Source organism: Symsagittifera roscoffensis, chromosome 9 (assembly GCF_963678635.1).
Source record: "Symsagittifera roscoffensis chromosome 9, txSymRosc1.1, whole genome shotgun sequence".
Lineage (NCBI taxonomy): Eukaryota > Metazoa > Xenacoelomorpha > Acoela > Convolutidae > Symsagittifera > Symsagittifera roscoffensis.
The window spans coordinates 25,929,043-25,949,784 of NC_087070.1; the positions used below are offsets into that span (position 1 = coordinate 25,929,043).

At 36.3% G+C, this 20,742-nt stretch overlaps 3 protein-coding genes across 5 annotated transcripts in view; all 3 read left to right on the forward strand.

Annotated features, from left to right (window-relative positions):
• LOC134854028 (actin-binding protein IPP-like) overlaps nucleotides 1-5,407 on the forward strand; it is a 30,489-nt gene extending 25,082 nt beyond the window's left edge. Inside the window, exons 3-4 of the mRNA XM_063870094.1 lie at nucleotides 1,423-1,643; nucleotides 1,976-5,407. Coding sequence (XP_063726164.1) covers nucleotides 1,423-1,643; nucleotides 1,976-2,200 — 446 coding nt within the window. The 3' untranslated portion in view covers nucleotides 2,201-5,407. The remainder of the gene's footprint in view (nucleotides 1-1,422; nucleotides 1,644-1,975) is intronic.
• Nucleotides 1-15,664, forward strand: part of LOC134854027 (ribosome-releasing factor 2, mitochondrial-like) — a 456,739-nt gene extending 441,075 nt beyond the window's left edge. For both annotated transcript variants that reach the window (XM_063870091.1, XM_063870092.1), the window contains exons 2-11: nucleotides 5,550-5,838; nucleotides 6,248-6,412; nucleotides 6,878-7,064; nucleotides 7,464-7,618; nucleotides 8,244-8,360; nucleotides 10,397-10,530; nucleotides 10,856-11,072; nucleotides 11,401-11,814; nucleotides 12,095-12,292; nucleotides 14,556-15,664. In XM_063870091.1, the coding sequence (XP_063726161.1) occupies nucleotides 5,647-5,838; nucleotides 6,248-6,412; nucleotides 6,878-7,064; nucleotides 7,464-7,618; nucleotides 8,244-8,360; nucleotides 10,397-10,530; nucleotides 10,856-11,072; nucleotides 11,401-11,814; nucleotides 12,095-12,292; nucleotides 14,556-15,401 (2,625 nt within the window). In that variant the 5' untranslated portion in view covers nucleotides 5,550-5,646 and the 3' untranslated portion in view covers nucleotides 15,402-15,664. The remainder of the gene's footprint in view (nucleotides 1-5,549; nucleotides 5,839-6,247; nucleotides 6,413-6,877; nucleotides 7,065-7,463; nucleotides 7,619-8,243; nucleotides 8,361-10,396; nucleotides 10,531-10,855; nucleotides 11,073-11,400; nucleotides 11,815-12,094; nucleotides 12,293-14,555) is intronic.
• A 2,955-nt stretch (nucleotides 15,665-18,619) lies between these two features.
• Nucleotides 18,620-20,692, forward strand: LOC134854168 (RNA exonuclease 4-like). 2 transcript variants are annotated; one of them, XM_063870298.1, is made up of 5 exons: nucleotides 18,620-18,915; nucleotides 18,990-19,399; nucleotides 19,667-19,844; nucleotides 20,108-20,354; nucleotides 20,545-20,691. In XM_063870298.1, the coding sequence occupies exons 1-5, from the start codon at nucleotides 18,643-18,645 to the stop codon at nucleotides 20,646-20,648; spliced, it is 1,212 nt and encodes a 403-aa protein (XP_063726368.1). In that variant the 5' UTR covers nucleotides 18,620-18,642; the 3' UTR covers nucleotides 20,649-20,691. The 2 variants fall into 2 exon arrangements, with proteins under 2 accessions (XP_063726368.1, XP_063726369.1); XM_063870299.1 differs by having other exon boundaries at nucleotides 18,810-18,925; nucleotides 20,545-20,692.
• The last annotated feature ends 50 nt before the right edge of the window (nucleotides 20,693-20,742 follow it).

Consider the following 20,742-nt stretch of genomic DNA (forward strand, 5'->3'; position numbering starts at 1 on the left):
TAACCAAATCAGAACCTCCCTCTTAAGTGGGTGGGAAGGTGACAAGACCAGCACAAAGACGCTATCACTAGAAAAGGCGGTTCCCCTTCTACGCCGGTGTTGCCGCTAGAGACCCTGGGGTAACTGCAGTGTTAGATCGAACGCGACAAAACCAACATAAGCAGACACGATAAATATTTCCCTAACTCTCGACCCCTTTAACGTAAGAATCTCTCTAATTCAGTTAGAGGCTCGAAGCAGAGATCGATGTAGCTACAACAACAGTAACAACCTGTGACTGTTTTTTAGTCAAATTATTGTGATTTGAAAATTAATCAACGCGCGTTATATATTTTCTGCTCTTAACGCCTAAGCGACAATCAAATCAATCTATCTATTATATATTTAATTGCGGGTTTCATTATCTCGCCATGCTTAAACCTTCTCAACGTATTGGTTTTGCATGTTTAACAAAAGAATTTTTTCATGTTTAAGCTATATCGTATATTGCAATGGTTTAAATTTTTTTCGATTTTCCTGTTTGAAATCAGTGTTTACTTCAAGCTTGAATGTAGCAACACAATAGTGAGATGCTGTCAGGGTTTCCCCGGATGTTGCGATTTCGGCCTCCATATATCAATAAGCAATTCTTTTAGACTAGTAGATAGAGCAATTTTCGAGATTTTTTAAAAATTTCTTGAAAAATTTAACTTTTTAAAGTTTTTGAAAATTTTAAATTCGCAACCCTGTATTTGGGAGTATTCAGGGTAATCTCAGGGGTTGCAAATCTTGCCTTCAAATCTTACTTTTCAAATCCTTGTAGTTTTCGAGATATGAAGTTTTTTTAATGATTTTTCAAAAATTTTCAAAAAAAATTAAGATTTAAAAAAGTTCAAAAACTTTCAAGATCTCAATCCTGTAGTTGGAAACTGTGAGGATACTTTCAGGAGTTGCGAATTTTGCCTCTGAATATGACTGCTCAAATCTTTGTAGTGTTCGAGATTTGACGTTTTTTTCATTATTTTTGAAAGAACTTGGGGACTGTCAGAGTACTCTCAGGGATTGCGAGAGATCTTGCCTTCAATTGTGGCTGCTCAAATTTTTTGGTTGTTTTCGAGATCTGACGTTTTTTTCTGGTTTTTTTAAAAAGTTTTTAAAAAAAAACTTAATTTAAAGTTTACACGCTAGTTGAAATTAACAGATAATGCGTTTACATTAATACGTTTTTTCCGTTGAATTTATTCCTTTTTCGTTTTAAATGTTTTTCATCGACTTCCAAGGGCAGTCGGAACATTCAGGGTTTCGCTCTGATACGAGTTTGACATTCGATTTTTTTAACCAGCCATTAAAGATCTCAAGTTGATTGAAGATCTCACCAGAAAAGTATAAAGATTAAAGATTGGTTATCCAAGATCTCTAAGGTAACAAAAGCAAGTGATTTAGGTATGATCTATGTGGTGGGAGGAGTGGACGAGCATAGTATGGATCTGGCGACCGTAGAGGCCTATCATCCGGCTTCCAAGTCCTGGATCACCTTGCCAGACATGATTGAGAAGAGAAACCAAGTAGCTGTGTTGGTCTGTGGTAACTATTTGTACGCAATAGGTGGTAGCAACGAACATGCTGGTGCCTTGTCTTCAATCGAGAAGTTCTGCTTAGAAAAGGTAAATATTGATGTTTAGGGTTGCCATGAAATCAAAGCTGATCTGTTTTGCGTTATGCTCAGGTAAGCTTGATATTTTTGGATTTTTATTCAAATTGTGTCTTGTTGCTATCTAAGTTTTTTGGCAATCAAAGGTCATTTTTGGCCAATAAAGTATCAACTTTATTCATCATGTTCATAAACTAAACTGGAATGCTTAGCTTCTTTTTCCCTTTATATATTTTTCAGTTGACTAGAAAATCTAGCAGACTAGACAACAAGGTTGAAATCTACGCTCTAGTATTTTAAAAAAAAAAAAGGTCAAATAGAGTTTTAATCTGAACTTTCTGTTAGAACGAGTGGAACCCGTGCACTCCTATGAAGTTCACCCGAGCAGCGCCTGCCTCAGCTGTGTGGGATGGGAAAATATTCGTGTTTGGTGGCAAACTCACTTCGGCACACTCCACCAACAATATCACGTGTGACTCGGCCGAAGTATATTATCCCGAGACGGACGAGTGGTGCATGATAGACCGAGTGCCGACCAGTCGGGGCGAAGCGGCCGCTGTAGTCGTATGAGTACCAAAGACGAATGAAACAAATTGAATAATCAATGAAATATAACAAACTGTAGTTAGTGGAAATATGAAATGGATTTAGGTTACAATTTAATGGATTAATGCTCTCTAAGTAAGGGTGATATACTCTAGCAACAACCTCAGAAACGTCTGCACAAATCTTCTGCCATATGAACTTATTTAAAATGCTTCGGGATTTATAAACACGATGTTTAGTTATCAAGTGTCAATGAACAAAGTGAAAACAAGTGTCAATGAACAAGTTGTTTTATGGGCGTCAAACTTGTTAACTCGCAAACCTAATTTATCGCGTTTGAAATGGTTTTTTAAAAGTGTCGTTAAAGTTTATTTGCTAAAAGGGAGGCGAATTATGCTTTCCAAAAGCAAAAGTGCAAATTGTACCCAAAAGTCCATCTATTGATTCAGTTTGCTCAAATTGGAACAACTTGAAGTTAAACAGGGTGGCGGTGGTTAAAAACTATGGTGTTTTAAAACAGTTGTTTAAAAATTCAATGTTTTATTGATGTTTTGTATCAACTTGCTCTCCTTCAGCGTTTCAATACACCTCGTTTTGCCTATTGCAGATTCCCATTAAATTGTATTTGCTTTGAATTGCGAGTTCAGCTGGCGTAGAACGGGTGTTTTCGTCAACTGGATTTGTGCACACCATCTCCGAAAATGACTGGGACATGAAAACAGGTCAAAGCTTGCCTTCTGTTTGAGAGCATTGAATGACTCAAAATTTTTTGAAACCTTCGATGTGCTACATGTTTTTCAAACAGTTTTAAACGTTAAAGCGTTTTTACATTAGCCAGCTATAGACAGCGTAGCGTAATAAAAACGATTTTTTTCGAGTTTTTTCGCAAAAATTGGTGCCACTTTTGTTGGTACTTTTACTGCTTTTTGATAGCATGTGCTTTGACATTCGATTAGTGCTAAGTTAACACGGTTGATGCATTTTTAATTCATCGATATACCTGAAAAAAGCTATTCGTTTCAAACACTCGAACAATAAAAACTCGCGATATTGAAATTTTCTAACTCAATATCTCGCAATTTTTTGAAATGCATCTTTTTACACAAGCATAGCTTGTGTTATAGTATGAACTATCTTTTTTGTTCAACCTAGGTCGCAAATATTGAGACGCAAATATTGTTGCGATAAAATGTGTTCATTTTGGAAGTGTTCCCTTTGATCAATACCAGCTATTAAGCTTAGCCAATGCTAAAGATATTAACAACAACTATTATTGTTCCGACTTTCGTTGAACGCTTTTTAACGCGTAAGCGGAGATTTAATCCGTCTTGGAATTGTTCCAAATTGGTTGAAGGAAGCCTATTTGCCATAATTGATTTGTTAATATGAGGAAATTTTACCACTTTGAAGTTTATATGGCGTGTGGGAGATGATTTTCACAAAAATCTCAATTTTTTTAAAAAAGAATTCAATATCTTTTAATTAACATTTATTTTTTTCATTTATTACTGCGGATGTTTTTAATGAACTTTTTTCGTATACTAGCCAAAGTGCGTCGGCTCTATAAATTGAGGCATGTGCAATTGATAAATTTCTTTCTTTTTCAAATTGACTGGTACTGCTAATGCGGCGTAATTGGCTTGCGTCACTTAAGAAATTTGTAGACTCAAAGTTTTACTCATTCGGTTTTCTCCAGTAGCGTTATCGGTCATATTTTTGCTTGTGTATGCGAAGTGCAACGGATACGCCTGGAGGTAACGAATACGCTTGGAATGGCGAAAATCCCGGGTTCGAATCTGACCAGGACCAGTTTGTTTTTTAACGGGCTTATGTTTTGTCGGCTCAGTTGCCACATACTAGATTATTTTGCAGTTTTTGTTGTAGTTGTTTTTTATGTTTTTATTTACTCCTGCAATTTGTATTTCTTCTAGCATTGACTTCGTATATTTTCTCTTTTTTTCTCACGTAGAAAACTTTTTTGCCTAAATGATTTCATTTCGGCTTAAATTTCATCGGCTTACTAACATATTTTTGGATTTTTCTAGGAAACCATAATTTGTATGCTTTCCTCCGGATCGAACAAAACGTTAAATATCTCAGAATAGATTTCATACTTCAAAGTTTTTCATGACAACAGTTTTTTTTTTGCTCAATAATTGTATACGAATTTTCATTAAACACCGTCGATTGTGTTTCTCGAATTGTTTTCCGCTAATAGAACATCATCCCAGACAACATTTTGAGTTTTTAGTTGTATTTTTTGAAATTTTTCCGTTTTTTTGACGTAGTGGCTCTGCTTTCCTTTCCTGTCTGCTAGGTTGCAATGCTTTGTTGGTGGTATCACAAGTGATGCGAAGCTCCGCTTCGCCTCTGTGTACATAATGTGGCTTTATTCTTCCTAATTTATCACATGCAATTTATTAGTGTGGATGCCTTTAGTTTTTTATATTGCAAATTATTACATGCAAAAATATGTCCTCGCATTTGGTGCCACGTTTGCCTTAGCTGCTTTATTAGTGACTAGTGTTTGCCGATGGCCAAGCGTTCGTGGCCAAGAGGAAATGGCGTAAGATTCCAAATCTCGAGGTCGCAGGTTTGAATCCGATACGTTGCAAAGCTTTTCTAATCCGAAGCGTATTTCTATTACTTATTTCATTTTACAAAGCTACTTTTTTGTCGTGCTCATGCTTAAGTTTGCGAAGCGCATCTTCGCTTCTGTGTTAATAGATTTTTTAATCACTTTAAAACATTTTCGTGGCCACCTCGGCAGCAAAGTGTTAGGCCTTAGAGATCCGGGAAAACAATGCTTTTTAAAATGGTTTTCTTGTTCATTGACACTTCTCCAACTCTCTGTTGGCTATGTTTATCACATCGGATCGGCATTAATTGTATGTGGTTCTAAAACTTGATTTGCTTTTGCAAAAGTTGTCTCCTCTATAGGCTTCCCCTCTCAGAGCCCAGGTGGTTTATAGTTTGACAAGAAATGTTCTGGTAAATGTATTGTTAGCATAGTGCTTGCTTCGGGGGAGTTGAGCAATAGATACTAAATTCAAAACTTCACTTGTATTCTAATAGTTTACAAATTTTAGATTTAGTTTTGAAAAAAAAACTTTTTAAAGTTAAGGTCTTTTAAAAATGTTGAGGTACTTTTTAAAATGATCGAAGCTGCTGTAGTAAATAAGTTTAATGTCTCGATGTGTCAAAAATAATCAATGCACAGATTTTCAAATTCTGAGCTAGAAAAGTAAACAAAAATAGATATCATTTTTATGCATAGAATTGTTAACTAAGTCAGCCGAAGTTGACCAAGTATTTGAATCCTTACACGTGAAAGTTACGCTGTGAATAATAAGTTTTATTGCTTTTCGATTTCAGATATTGCTTTGTGAATGGAAATAGACGTTTCAAAATGAGCTTGCTTTTCAGCTGATTTTTACCACCAAAAGTTCTTCATAAAAATAGTACTTAAAATGGACTCGCTACTTTCGAATGGGAGTTGTTTGGAGAAGGACGGAGGTGGACTGAAAGTGAGCAGTAGCGATAATGTTAACTGTGCAAGTTTGGAGGAGTCGTACTCTCTGTCTCTGTCAGATGTGGATAGTCTGCTGACGTCATCATCCAACACAGCAGATGAACACTCACTTGACAGTCTCAAGTTCGAGGTAGGCATTTGCTATCAGTTATCAGTATTTTGTAGCAACTTGCCAAAAACAATCCAGAAAAATCCATTTCAATTAAAAGTTTTTTTACTTTCTTTTGATTAATTAATGCTCTTTTTTTAACCTTTTTCTTGATTAATTTATTCAGGAAATCTGTGACGGAATTCCAAAAGTTATCGTCTTGGACTTCACATTTATTTACGCTAGCAAGCTATCGAGCGTAGTGTATTAATATGGCCTCTTTTTTTGACCTAATTCGCCAAAAAAAAAAGAGAGACTGGGTTGTCAGTTATTGATTGTCACAAGTCGTGGGCGTTTAAACGATTGACCTATCTCCCTTTATTCTGAATGACAGACTTTTATGTCGCTGTTCATTGTCTGAATTGATAATATTGAATGGAGTCTGTTCAAGGTCACGAGGCTGAGGATAGCTCTGTCCCAAGAACAAAATGAGAAGCTGAAGGCTGCCCAACATGGACTGGATCTGCTGGAGGAGAAGGAGAATATCTGCAAGAGCTACAATAATCTACAGAAGGATTACGACCAGCTCAAAAATGAACTCACCATCACCCAACAAGTATGATTGATAGCTTATCCGTTTTCTCGAAATATATGTGATTTTTTCAAAATAACTCATGTGCATAATTTTCCGAGGATTCAGGTCAAAGATTCACTTTATGGGAGATTTTTACGCTAAAAACCCCTTCTTATAGGTAGTTGCCTGTCAGAAAGCCTTTATCTCTGTTGCATGTAGTAAGTCTGAGCATCCAATGATGTGCTGATCTCAAAATGAAAGAAGCATGATGTCCCAAAACCTTAAATATATTCTTCATACGATGAATGTGCAAGAAGATTTTGAGGCCTTTAGTTCGCCCTTATCGAACTTCTAAGCTATAAGGAAAATCGATCAAGGAATTGTCTATCAAAGAATCGTTTTTTGATGGTTTGAGGGTCACTGAGGATATTGAGAACCAATTGCGTTTAGTCAACTAGTAAGTGAAAGTAAACGGTTGTTCAGGCTCTGTTTCTGTTGTGCCTGTAGAGTCTTGACCAGAAGCTGCACAGTGAGAGGCAGATCAGGGAGATCAGTAGGGAGGATGAGGATGCGATAGAGAGGGAGAAGGCAGAGAGGGAGATTGCTCTATCGGACACAGTCGCCCAGCTGAAGGTGGAGTTGAAGAAGAGTCAGGAGAGTGTGTACCATCTGCAACAGGAATTGGAACGACTAAGTTAGTTGCTCAGTGTAAAGTCAGGGCCTGTTTTATTACTAAAAAGAACTGGCTCTATTTGAGATCGAATGATTAACTTATTGCATAAGAGCAACTGAACGAGGCTGTAGTCACACTCATAACATCTTAACTGTGATATCTGGTGTCATTTTTCAAGAAGTTGCATGTTTGAAAGGTGTTAATCGTCTGCAAACTGATCCAAAAAAAATGAACAATTGCAGGTCATAACATTGCTAAAACTGGATTAGTTTTATGAAAGAAGTGTCTATTATGACACAAATGTGTCTATTTGACATTCAAAGAGCTATAATGAGTTATGTTTTCTTGAACTCCGAGTTCACTGTCTGTTGGCCAGTTTTAAAAATGCTGTATTATTGCATTTTGTGGTGTTGTGTGTAGGTGGTCGTGAGCGTGAGTTATGTGATACGTACAAGGGGTCTGAGATGGAGAGGGTGGGGCTGAAGGGGTCTGTGAGGGACCTGAGGGAGAGGGAGAGGAAACTCAACCAGGACATCCTCGGACTGGAGGAGGAGAATGTGCATCTGCAGCAACAAGTAACACATTAAGCTTCTATGGCGTAACAAAAAACACATACGAAATGAAATGATATCAGGCATAACAACATACGACACTCAAAAATTCAATCGTATCGAGATGATTTTATTGCTGTTTTTCATGCTGTCACACAATTATCGTTCATGTTGAACAACCCTTCCCAGCTTCTCAATCATGTTAACAATCAAATACTTTGTTCAGGCTCAAATCTCCTTGGCTGTTTGACGTTTGATTTCTTTTTAAACTCAGTTCATTTCTTTTGTTGAAAGTAAGGCAAACTCCACTATCGAACAGCAAAATTGTAAAGGACACGGAAAACGTGATGGACTTCTAGTTTCGAAAGTGGAATTTAATTTTCAGATTTCCCCGGGGAATAAAATTTTTACTTATTTATCCAGTTTTTGTAAATTGGTTTTTTCATCAATAAAGTTTCAATCATAAATAGTTCCACAAATTCAAATAGCTGTAAGCCATCTATTTTTTTGCCTTGAAAATCGAAATTTGACTCTCATTGTCTGTTGGCTAAAGTTGAAAAAAAATTCGTGTTACCTGATTTTGCGTGGAAAAAAATGCACTCACGAACAACTTACAGTCGAAGGAACAGAGCAATAATGTGTACTATAGGTGTCGCATTTGAGGATGCGGCAGATAGAGAATGACAGACTGACCGGGGAGCGAGACAGGCTGGAGGAGAAGAGTGTGGAACTGAGTCGGGAGAACGAAGAGTTGGCCCAGATGAAGGCAAGTCAATACTCAATGCCTTGTGAAGTTCTTTTCATGATAATTACGCTTGCGATTAGCAAGCGTTATTAAATCGGAATGCTGACTTTTTTCTGGGATAAAAACTAATTAAACAAAATCAGTTGAATCAATGCTGCTGACATGCTCAATTTCATGAAATTTCAAATAAAACTACTTTGTCTAGGTAGTAAATAAGTGAAGTACATTTTGGGCGTTAATTATTTTTCTAATAAGTTTCTTGAAAAACGGTTGAATTTTTTTGGGATTCGTGGTTATCGGCCTAGTTTCCATTGGCGCGTTTTCCGTTTTTAAATGGCATTCATTTTATCTACTACTAATTTTTTATTGGCCTGCTTTGTTTTTTTTTGAAAAGATTAAACGGTTTCGGCTTAGGTTGTATTGGCTTTGTCAATTTATACAGCATAGTTTTGAAGGCCGAAAAGTTTCTGTTTGGCAAAATCAGGTATTATGAAAATGTATGGGAATAGGTTTTATTTTTTTTCTGATTTTTGTTTTCCATTTTTTGTGCAAATTGTTTAGGTAATTGAAAACTAATCTTTCCATTTTCAAGAAAAGGTATCATAAAAAGATCTGCTCATCTGTGTGCCTGTATAATCATTAATCTCTTTTTACTTGACCCGACTCTACGGTCTTTGGGGGAATAATTGACCCAAATTTTTGAAATTTCTCGTTTTCTCAAAAACTACCATCCCAAATATGAGATTTTGGGTTCATTGGATAAAATGGTTTGTCGACTGTTTTCTGCATATGCGGCTACGCCCTTTTTAAAAACAAAACAAGTTATGGCCTTCGGAAAGTCGAATTTTTGCTTTTGGGACCTTTTTTTATGAATTTTTTGGTTTTTTCTCGGAAACTGCCGTCCGAAGTCTAAAATTTTGGGTTCAATTGAATCAATGGGTTGTGGGAAGCTGACCACCTGAATAGTTTTTTATGCACCATTTTTAAATTCAAAAGTTATGGCCGTCGAAAATGTTAATACTTGGTTATTGTACCGTTTTTGAAACTATTCTCGAAAACTACCCTCCCATATCTTGAGTTATTGAGTTCAATCGATACAATAGGCTGTGTGAATCTCTTTTGCATTAGCTGCTTTTCCCTGAAAATTTTTATACACAAAAGATTTGGCCCTCGAAAAAGTTTGTACCATTTTTGAAACTTTTTGACTTTTCTCGAAAACTACCCAGCTAATTCTTAGGCTAGGTTTTTCATCGAGAAACGCGATTTTGGAAATGTTCTCTGCTTAGGGGCGATATTCTATTTTTGCAGAAACATGTTATGGATTTCGAAAAGTCAAGTTTTTGAACGTTTGACCGTTTTTCGAGTTATTTTTTCTTAGAAACTACCCTATGAAATCTGAGATGAAAGGTTCAATCGAACGAACCCCCTGTGATTCTTTTCCCTACAGAAGTGGCGACGCCTCGATTTTTTGTAAGAAAATTGTGGTATCTCAGGGAAGATTCCTATTTCTCGAAAACTTTCAGTCTTAATTATTTTAGTAAAGAAACAACTTAAAGTTTTCGGCTAAGTCCAATTTTTGAAAATACCCATTTTGTTCCGCACCAGTATAACAAATTCCGCTTCGACTCGGTGTGTTTTCATGTGAAGTTTTTCCATAAGATTGTTAATGAGAAAGATTGATGCATATTTGTATCACATTGGTTGAGATCGCTCTTTCTTGACCAAATTAATGAAAACAGTGGCTTCTTATCTCTGTTAGAATTACAGTAATTGAAGTACAAATTAACCGTATTACTAAAGAAATTGGAATTATAATTACCAGCATAGAAATGCAATCCTGCATAAAAATGTCAAAACCAATTTTTTTTTTGCGCGTTTGTATGAGATCATTTTTTATACAGAGTTATTTTCAGAATTAATAGATGCTTGTGGAGGGCATTCTGCGGTAGGTCACTTAGGGGGGGGGGGGGGATTGTGCGGTCGATCCAAGAAGTGTAACGATGTATATTTGACAGAGTTATGTGTTTTTGAAGTGTTCTGGCGGTGGCCGTGTTTAGGAGACGTTCAAGTCCTACTATGAGAAGGCGATTGAGGCGCTCAATTCGGAGAAGGAGTTGAGGAAGAAGGTGGTGGTTGAACTGGAGAAGACGAAGCAGATGCAGGCCATACAATATGTCCCCTACCCGGACAGGTATAATACGCAGCTATCTGTAATTACGTCACTGCCTAAATCTTCAGTTAAAATTTAGCTGTTAGGTTGCGGTTTGTATTAAGAAAAGAAAAACTAATCCTGATTGGTTTCCTCTACTCAAAGCAAAGACTGAAACTTTGATTAAATGAAAATGAAACTTGAGTTTTTTTTGAAATTTTCATACGCTCATTTTTGGTTTTCAAAAAAGAGTAAAATAAAACTTGGAATATAACGATTTTTTTTGCCTCAAATTTTCTAACGCGACTTTTTTTTTCTAGATGATGACTTTTGGTATATTTGCAGCTGTTTTTTTTTTTCTATTTAGAACTGGAGGAGGTACTGAAAACTTCAGCTGTGAGGAGGACTCAATGAATTCTGACTTAGAGTCCCTTCTGAACAATCAGAACAACTCAGACAGTCTGGAGGCGTCAGCGTCCATGGGAGTGACCAGTCTGCAGGACGAGTTGAGACAGCTGGATCCCAACATAGGTGACAAAATCGACCTGAACAGATTCGGCATGCTACCTGCAGACATTGAACAGGTATGCCACCATAACGGACCCTAGAAGAATAAATCTGATGATTATAACGAGCCGTGTCTCTTTCATTCTAAATTTGAATGTAAATAGAGGTTTTAAGGTTTTTTATTTAAAAAGCCTGCTTGAATTCGACTGTGACGTGGCGGTTATGTATTTGTTGCATAAGCTTTATTATATGCATTTTAAATTGTTTAAAAATTTCCTAGCAAGTTTCTAATTATCTAAATTGGTTCGCGGCTTCGATACTAATGAAGAATTATGAGTAGCTATGAAAGATTTTCTTTGGCTGTGTAGCAATGTTACGTGTAGCTGACAGGGCTTATCTATTTAGGACGATGATCTAACATCAGCCGGATCACCCTCCACACCTCGACACTCCAGAGTTCCCTCTTCTTCTCAGGGATCCACACCCGACCAATCGCCCCAGAAGTCAATCAGATCCCCACAACACACATTATCAGACGCCAATCAGGATCCACATTCAAGACTCACTCATCAACTCACATCTTCCGGCGAAAGTAGAGACATGTCTGGTAACGGTTACGAAGAAATAGAAATGTTGAGAAAGCGTAACCAGATGCTAACCCAAGAGATCAACCAACTCAGACAATCACTGCTTAATGGCGGAATATCATCAGAAAATAAGGAGAAGAATTATCAAGAAGAACAAGACGTATCATCACACTTCGAAAGTGCCTTGAAACATGAGTTGGAAGGAGTGAAAACAAACCTGACACAGACTAAAGTAAATCAAGAATCAAGTTCACTTAGGAGAGCATTCAGTAGAAATCAAGATTGTGTGAACTATTTTAACTCACTGATCAAATATGAAAAAGTAAAATTTGTCATTAAAAACAGTTTTCTCATTTTCGATTTTGTGCGGTTTTAAATTTAATAATTATAGGAAAAACTATAATTAAAATGTTGGTTTTCAAAGTGAAGCTTGTAATTTTTGAGAACTCGCTTTTTGCTGGATGTTTGTTATTGCTTCAAACACATACACATTACGCTTGTCTTTACTTTAGGAAAAACTGAAAGAATGCGAGCGTCGTCTTGGAGGCCTGGAAGACGAACACAGAGCAGTAGTCAGCTGTAGCTATGCTACCCTGGACGAAGTGGCCCTGTTTTCAGAAGAGATATCTAGTCTGCAGCATATCATATCGCCACAACAGGAGGACGGAGACGCACGCACTCCTGTTGATACAGAAGGCACGCCTAAACAGGTACATTTGGAAGAGGTTTATTTCAACATCTCATTACAATTATCACATGCACCAACATTAAGTGTAAAAGAACAAAGTGATTTTATTTTAAGCAGGTTTTGATAATTTTTGTTTCTTTTTACGAGTCGATGAACGAAGTTCAGACTCTTGTGTAGGTCGTGATAGTTTTAGTTCCGACCAATTGAAAGCGGGTAGGAACTTTGTATTCGAGTGTTTTGGGTTTTTTTGTTTTCCACGCAAAAGCAGGCAGCGTAAACAATCATCGGAATAGGCCGAGTGATATTTCATTTTATAACCCTTTCAGCCATGATTCGATCGACATAAAAAAATTCGGGAAAAATCCGTTTGAAAAATTTGATTTTTGGTCTAATTTTGAGCGATTAAAGCCATCGAGCAGGCTGATTTATGATTAATTCAAGCTGTTTACTATTGCTTATTTGTACTTGATTTTAGTTTTACTTGAGTAAAATTACTTCTTGGAGTTGTTTTAACGGCATTTCGGAAATAAAAAATTTTGAAAAAATCGCAAAAAACTGAAAAAATCGTGAAGAAATTTTCTTATCATTTTTTTTGTTTTTTTTTCTAGTCACTGTTTTCCAATTTGCTCATTTATGACTGTCGAATATGTCTATTTTCTAGTTTTTTGTTCAGAACATTTTTTTACACCTGTGGTACTGCGAATGCAGTATTCTGGATATTTTCTATATTATGCATATTGTTTTTATTTTTGTCAATGCCATTTATGCCGACTAAAAGATAAAGACTGCAAGTCAATCGTCCATACGCAGCTATAGGACTAAGCCAGTAGAACTGAGCGGTAACAAAAGAAAACAAGGAAAGTTCTGAATCATCGATTGAATCTGAATTTCACAAAAACCTGTTCGTAAAGAAAGATCGAGGTTTGAAGTGCTACTGTGCGAGCAGTCGGAAGTTTGGAAACAACATTTTTTGCATGAAAATTGAAGACTTGTTTAATCGTCAAGGGGAATCTAAGAATCATGTGGTGAAAACAAATTTTGTTATGAATTTGTATTGAATCATGTGGTTTGCTAAAATTACTAAAACTTCTATCATTATAAATTTGATGGTTTAGTTCGATGGAATTTTGTGGCACTTTTGGTATATTTCAATTAAATCATATTTCAGCCTATTTGAGCATATGCAAGGTAAAAGCACGGTTGCGGCTTTATTTTTGGCTAGTCTAAGGTCATGTTTGAAAGAAATAGGTATAATGAAAATATATGGGTTTTGTTCTTTTTTTGCGAAGCTTTGGAAAATCTTTGCTCTTTTTGCTGAAATTTGAGTTTTTCGCAAAAACTACTTTGCCAATCTTCAAAAACAAAGTATCAATGGAAAAACTGGCTGGTTGTCTCTGTGACTTTCTCAAAAATTAAACCGCCAAATCAGAAATTAAGGGTTCAACCGAAAAAGCAACAGTCAGTTAGACCAAATTTCTCCGTGGAAGCAGCAAAAGTTATGACCATAGACAATGTACAATTTTTGAACTTTTGCCCGTTTTTGAAAGTTTATATATATTTTTCCAAAAGTAACCTGCTGATTCTGAAGTTGATGATGCATTTTTAATTGATCAAATGAACCGAAAAAAAACAACAGCACAATAGTAATAAAAAAAATGATTTCAAGACATTTTCTATCTCAATGTAACTCGCTTTTTTTGAAATGCAAAAGTTGTACAAAATTTTGAATTATGCTTTCCAATTTATTACATGCAAAGTTAGTATGGACGCCGTCAACTTGTTGTTTCAAATTTTCACATGAAAACTGTCAGTTTTATTTGGTGCCACTTTCGCTGCATGGCATTGGCAATTTCCTAGCATCTGTAGCTTTTTTTTTAATTTGTGACCAGTGTTTACCGATATTTAAGCGTTCGTGGCCGAGAGGGCAGGGCAGTACTTTCCTAATCTCGATTAGGTTGCAGGTTCGAATCCGATACGTACCGAAGTTTTACTAACTCGAGGGTTACTTTAACGGTTTTTTACTTCACTTATAAAGGGGCTTTATTGTGTTCTTGCTAGTTTTTGCGAAGTGCAGCTGCGCATCTGTGTAAATTGGGTTAAATTCATCAAAAAGTGTCGGTCATTAATTTTTATTTAAGTTTAAAGAGCTGTAACCTGATATATATTATTCTTCTAATCAATATTCTATGATTTTTTTCGGCTTCTTTTTTTGCTGTTTTTTTTTACTTTTAAACTGTCATGTTACTATGATACATTTTTGAATCAGGGAATAGTTTTTGTTTTAGAGCCTAAAGCCAAAAGTGGACGAGTTAATTCGAACTCTGCAATCGGAGCAATTCCGAGACAAGTCAAAGTTCGACACGGAGTTCCCAATTGAGCTTATCAGTCTAGTGCAAAAACAACTCCGAGAACTTAAAAGATCTTGCCAACGAGCAGTCACATCATCAACGAATATATCCACAGAGAAAGAAATTAGAAAAGAAATACTTACACAAGAGGCAAACGAAAATTCGCTAAGCAATGACACGTCTGAAACACAAACAGATCTCGGACCGCAGGTTGAAAAACTGAAATCAGAATTGGCGAAAAAGCGAGAGCAGATAACGTCGCTAAGAGCTGTTTTGAAAGCAAACAAGCATACCGCCGAAGTAGCTCTGACAACGGTCAAAACCAGGTACGAGCAAGACAAGCAATTGATTGTGGAAAACGTGAGCAAACTCAAAAACGAACTGAACAAATTGAAAAATGATTCTGCCACGTTTGCGTATATACGGACTATGTTGGTTTCGCGAGTGGATGCTCTAACTAATCAGTTTGAAGCTAAGAATAAAGAATGCAGAGATATGAATGAAAGCGTGAAAACACTTGAACAGATTTTAAGAATGGCAATAAGTCAGAAATTAGCTCTAACTGAACGTCTAAAAGCCTTGGAAAGTGGAGTTAGTCCAGACCAATCAACGAGTTCTAAAAGTGCTAATGGATCTCAGAAAACTCCTACTCCTAGAGGTCAAATGAGAGGCTTCTCTGCCTCCTCCAATAACCCCAAGTCGCTCATACCTCAAAGGTACGCGAAGAATCCACGTGCTTCAGATCAAAATTATTTGAAGAAGGCATACTTACAAAATAAATAAAATTGCACGAAAAGGTCAAAGTTCTGAGCTAAACTTGCCTGACTGTAAACGTAGGGGCAACAAGTTGTTCAGAATTAATGGACTTTTCTACAGCTAAGTTGCTTCCAAATTGAGCCAATGTAGCCGCGGAGCAGATTTTATTGTTCTATTTCACGATTTTGTTAGTGTTCAAATTCTTACATAGATGCTTTCGTTGTAAAATTCAAATCTTAGATTTACAAATTTTGTTAAGTTTTCAATATTAATTAACTTTGTATTGAGACCATGAGTTCTGCTTTTATAAAATAGGAAAATAATGGCAGGGTACTGTTTTTTGATCATTACTCTTTTGAATGCGCCGGGTTGTTTTAATTAAGACTCGATGAACGTAACTCAGACGCTTACATAGGTTGCAATGATTTTTTTTCAGGAATAGTCTTAAAATTTGTTCAGGCTCAGTTTTACTTTTTCGCAGTTTTTCTTTTGATTTCTGAAGTTCAATTCATTTCCTTTGTTAAAAAGAAGCAAACTCCACTATCGAACTGCAAAAGTGGAAAGGTCACGAAAAACGTGATTGACTTCTAGTTTCGAGCGTGAAATTTAATTAGCAGATTTCCCAGCGAAATAAAAATTTTACTTATTGATCCAGTTTTCTTCAAATTGGGTTAATTTTATCAAAAAAGTACCGGTCGTAAAATGCTCTAGAAATTCTACGAGCTTCAACTGCTTCTATTTTCGTCTTTGAAATTCGGAAGTTGAAATTTTTCAAAAGTCTTTTTTTTTCAGTTCACAAGTGTTCTTTGAATTTTTTCCAACTGTCTGTTGACTGTCTTTTGTGGGCCAATTCTGTTTCATATATGTTAAAGCCTCTAGATTATAAATACATCACGATCACTTCTGCGGATTTTTTAAAAAAATTTCCAAGTAAATTTTCACTAGGGTGGATGGGTGAAGAAGGGCGTTGAATTTGGTTTCCCCAGATGAAATGACCATTAGCTTTCTGTCAAAGCAATTTCGGTGGTTTTATTTCCGCTTTTAGTGAAGAATACCACTTGATTCAAATTGTTCTGTTGTGCTATTCTTTGAAGTTGCTTTTCTTTCAAAGCATATTTCTGCATTTTTCCTTGCTTTAAAACTAAAGCCGCTTCTTCATTTTTTTTTCGCGGAGTGCTGTTTCGCATTTGTGTATATATCAATGACTCTGTATGGTTTTTATATGTTACGATTTATATTGCTGATGGTATGTCCGATTTATATTGCGGATGGCCATCAGACATTTTTTGAGCAGAGTTTTGCAAACGGGTCCTGTATTTTTTTTTAACCCAAAAGCAATTAGAAGAAATCAAGGTTAGGGTAAGCTGTAGAGTGTCGGTAAACATGAGATGATCTGGTGTCAGGTGCAGAACAACTGACAATTATTACCCTTCCGACTAGCAAGGGTGTTGCAATCGGATGGATACTACATCAATTTTTTCCTGAATCTAACTTTGTTTTAAGATTTCGCACGTGAAAGTTTTACACGTGTTTCAACTTGCTTCATAATATTTCCAAAGTCATTGAAATATCCAGCGCATTTGAGGCAGAGATAACACAACTGCTTGAGGTGATGAAGGCTTGTAATTCAAATCCGGCCGGAATCTGTTTTGGACTCAGCGGCTTTCGTCACAATTTATGTCTGCTAGTTTGTCATGAGTTTTTGCTTATTGTTTTAAAGCGTAATGAACATATTAAAGACTCTTATGTAGGTCTTGGGATTTTTGTGTTTTTTTTTCAGAAAATCCTCAGAATCTTAATGTTCTCTAATAACAGATAGGCGTTCATGCATATTAATGCATTTATATTTTGAGTTCAGATGTGAGATTCATATGCTGAAAATTAGGTAAATAGCACTTTCCAAATGCGAACGTGGAAATGGCGCGAAAAAAAATGGTTCGGCTTCTGGTTTCGAAAGTATAATTTAATTTTAAATTTTTCCAGCGGAACAAAAACTATTGATATTGACAGTTTTCAAAAATTGGGTTAACTTTTTTTTAAATCAAAAAAGCACCAATCTTATATTGCTTTTGTTCGTTTGTGCTTTGGAATGGGAGGAGGTAAGCTTTGGAGTGGGAGGATGTCTACCCAAATATTGTATGCTTAATAACCGCTTGGTTAATTTTGTTTCGATACTAATTAACATATGCAGTTGTTGTTCTCAGCATGTTTGCCTCAAATTGAACCGCTTTTGAGAGCTACGAAATAATCACATTAGTTAACAAAATCAGGTGAATCATTTAATAGCTTGATATATAAATTTTGCACATTTCTTGACCTCTCCTGCACACTTGTCATAATTGTATATCTATTTTTTTGTTAAATTTTGCGTAGCATCGAAAGTTTTGATGGTTTATGAGAACTTGCTCAATATGAAGCCCAATAAAGAGTTAATTTTGCTTTGTTGGGCATGTGCAAAGTCAATTGATACACGGTAACTGAGACGGGTTCGGTTACATGCGCAGCTGTGTTTAAGCTTAAGGTGTGTTTAAGCTTTTTTCTTTTTCTTCCACGCAAAATGAGGGGCCACAAACAGTCATTGGACTCAGTTGAGTTATATACCATATTAAAGCCTTTTTAGTCGTGATTCGAATAACATTATATTGGGAATTTTTTGATGTCATTAGAATCACGGCTAAAAAGGATTTAATATGATTTATAACTCAACCGATTCCGAGGACTATTTGTGGTACCTGATTTTGCGTGGAAAAAAGTAAAATACCCCTGTATACAATGTTTGAGAAAAAATTGGTTTGAAGTTTTTGATTTTTCGTCAATTTTAGAGAGAGTAAAGCGATCGAGTAACGTTTAATATGTATCAAAATTACCAATTTAGGCTAAAAGTTGATAATTTTACTTAAATAAAATATAGTTTTGGATGCTTTAAAAACCGTTTCTCTGAAAAAAAAGATCAAAAAGACTAAATATCTAGGCGTTTGAATAGCCCTATCATCACACGACTACAAGAAAAGACGCTAACTTGATTAAAAAAATCTGAGAATGTGGTCGGAACATTCTGTGCTACTTCCACAGCAACCGGCTATCCTTGTTTGATATTTGCTGGTTTTTCGACCGTCGTTCGCCTATATAGAGAATAGTTAGTTGTCTTTGGGCTCGTATTTAATGTTTAAGGCTGACATCTGTGTAAAGGGTTGGAATAAAAAATATGTCATCAGCATATTGTCTGCGACATTAGTTTTTCGTATTAATTGTGATTTTTTTTTCAGAAATGTCGTGTGATGTTAACTGGCTGAAATTGCAGATGGTAATTAAACAAAAGCAGAACGAAAAGCAAGCAAGCAAAGTCACTAAAAATGAGCGTTCTAGTACCTCGATTAAGAATGATACAACACGGAAGCAACAGATTCCCAGACCCTCCAAGACGAAAACCACAGTTAGCGTCGGGCAAGATGCAAATGTAAAAGCTTCGAAGTCAAATTCTGCATCAAAATCATTCAGCGCTCCGAACCTGAAAAGAAAGGAAACGAATAGCTCATACAAGGTTAATACAGGTTCGTATTTTTGAATTTCTCAAAAGTTGAAAATAATATCCGAATTTTGTTTCCTACATTGCAGAAGCTTGGGGTTAAGGCTGAAACACAATCATACTTCAGTAAAGAGGACTGGGACGATGTCAATTTCGACGTAATGCCTGCTCCTAAAATACTAAAACGGGACCGCATTTTTGAAAAATTTTTACTGGATGACCAGGGATACCTTATCGATGGTCTAGAAACCTCTGATCAGAAAGAAAGAAGCGCTTTTCAAAAAAGGGATCCGGAACGTGGAGAAGACCATTTAAGGATCCCAGAAAGGATAAAAGAAACGGCGAATAGTAATAGACAGTTGCAGTTAGAATTACCGACATCGATGATGGAGCCGACAAAGGCGGTTGCATTGGATTGTGAGATGGTGGGAGCTTTGAAGGCGGGATCCTTCAGTCTGCTAGCGAGGGTTTCAATTGTGAACTCACATGGCCATCCTTTGTTAGTATGAATTGATGCAAAGTTGAGTTTCGTTACAGCTCACAAGTTATATTCAGCAAAACGAATTAAGGTTTCTGTTTATCTTGTGAGCTAAGTTTCTAAAGACTTAAGCTGTTGGCTATGTTTGAAAGTTGACAATTTCTAGGACTAAGATGATTGTGAAATCTTTTTGTTCAAATTCGTCTACACCAGTTCGTTATCCACTATTTTAAACGCCAAATGGCTCGAGTCTTTCAATCTTTCAACTGTGAAGTTTGCTTTTATCAGATATGACAAGTATGTGAAGCCAGAAGTGGACATTACAGACTACAGGACTGAGTTATCGGGTATAACAGCCGAGAAACTGAGCGAGAAGGGAGAGCCCCTGCAGAAAGTGCAGAAAGAAGTGGCTCAGTTACTTAAGGGCAGAGTTGTAATTGGCCATGCAATCCCAAACGATTTCAAGGTGTCGTAGTTAGATGTGATAGTTTTATGGTAGATGTGAACAAAGGGGCATGATTGATTGACAGGCAGAAAAATAATAAGAACGAATCGTGTTGCTGAAAATATATTTTTTGTAATTTTGGGGCAGAATTTTGTTTGGAAACATCGGTGTCTATTGTCGAAAAATTCGTTGAGGTTCATCAAAATATAAGTATTTTGGTTTTGTCTGTTTTCAATTGATTAAAGTTTTTATTAATTTTTTCACTCAAGTTGAAATTATCCTAGGTCCTATTTCTGAGCCACCCCAAGCGAGACACCCGGGATACAAGCATGTACCCGCCTTTCCGCAAGCTGGCCTCGGGTCCCAGGAAAACTCCGGCACTTCGCGTGCTCGCAGAAAAAATACTTGGAATCCAGATCCAATCGGGAGAACATGACTCAATCCAAGATGCGCAAGTGGCAATGAAATTGTACATGACAAATAGAAGCAAGTGGGAATGTTGGTTAGGAAGGAAACTTGCCAAATTGAAAGGTTACTCTTTTTAATGAATGTTCAAGAAACAGATTTTGATGTTGCAATATTGATCGTTTGATTGATTGATTGCGCCTTTAGTCGGGTTGACTCATTAGTCATGTTAAACCTGTTTTCATTTTTAAAGATAAATTCTTTCAAAAAAGGACTGATTTTGCTCTATTTGACTGAAATTTTTTTTTCATTTCAGGTAAACAGGAGTTGGAGGTTGTTGAACAAGACGGGTCGTTGTCAAAGGGAAAAGAGCCAAGAAAAAGAAAAAGAAAGAAAGGAAGAGGTTCAAAAAGCAAATGAATTTCTTCAATTTTGGAGTAATTGAAATTTTTTGTTTATGGAAATCTTGTTCCAATAAATTGTTGTTTTTCCTTTAACTCTCTCATTGTTTCTC

Excerpts from the sequence above, each read along its gene's own strand:
- LOC134854168 (XM_063870298.1), top strand. The coding sequence starts at position 18,643 with ATGTCGTGTGATGTTAACTGGCTGAAATTGCAGATGGTAATTAAACAA. Across the intron at positions 19,400-19,666 it reads AACTCACATGGCCATCCTTT|ATATGACAAGTATGTGAAGC; the intron begins GTTAGTATGAAT and ends TGCTTTTATCAG. Across the intron at positions 19,845-20,107 it reads CAATCCCAAACGATTTCAAG|GTCCTATTTCTGAGCCACCC; the intron begins GTGTCGTAGTTA and ends AAATTATCCTAG.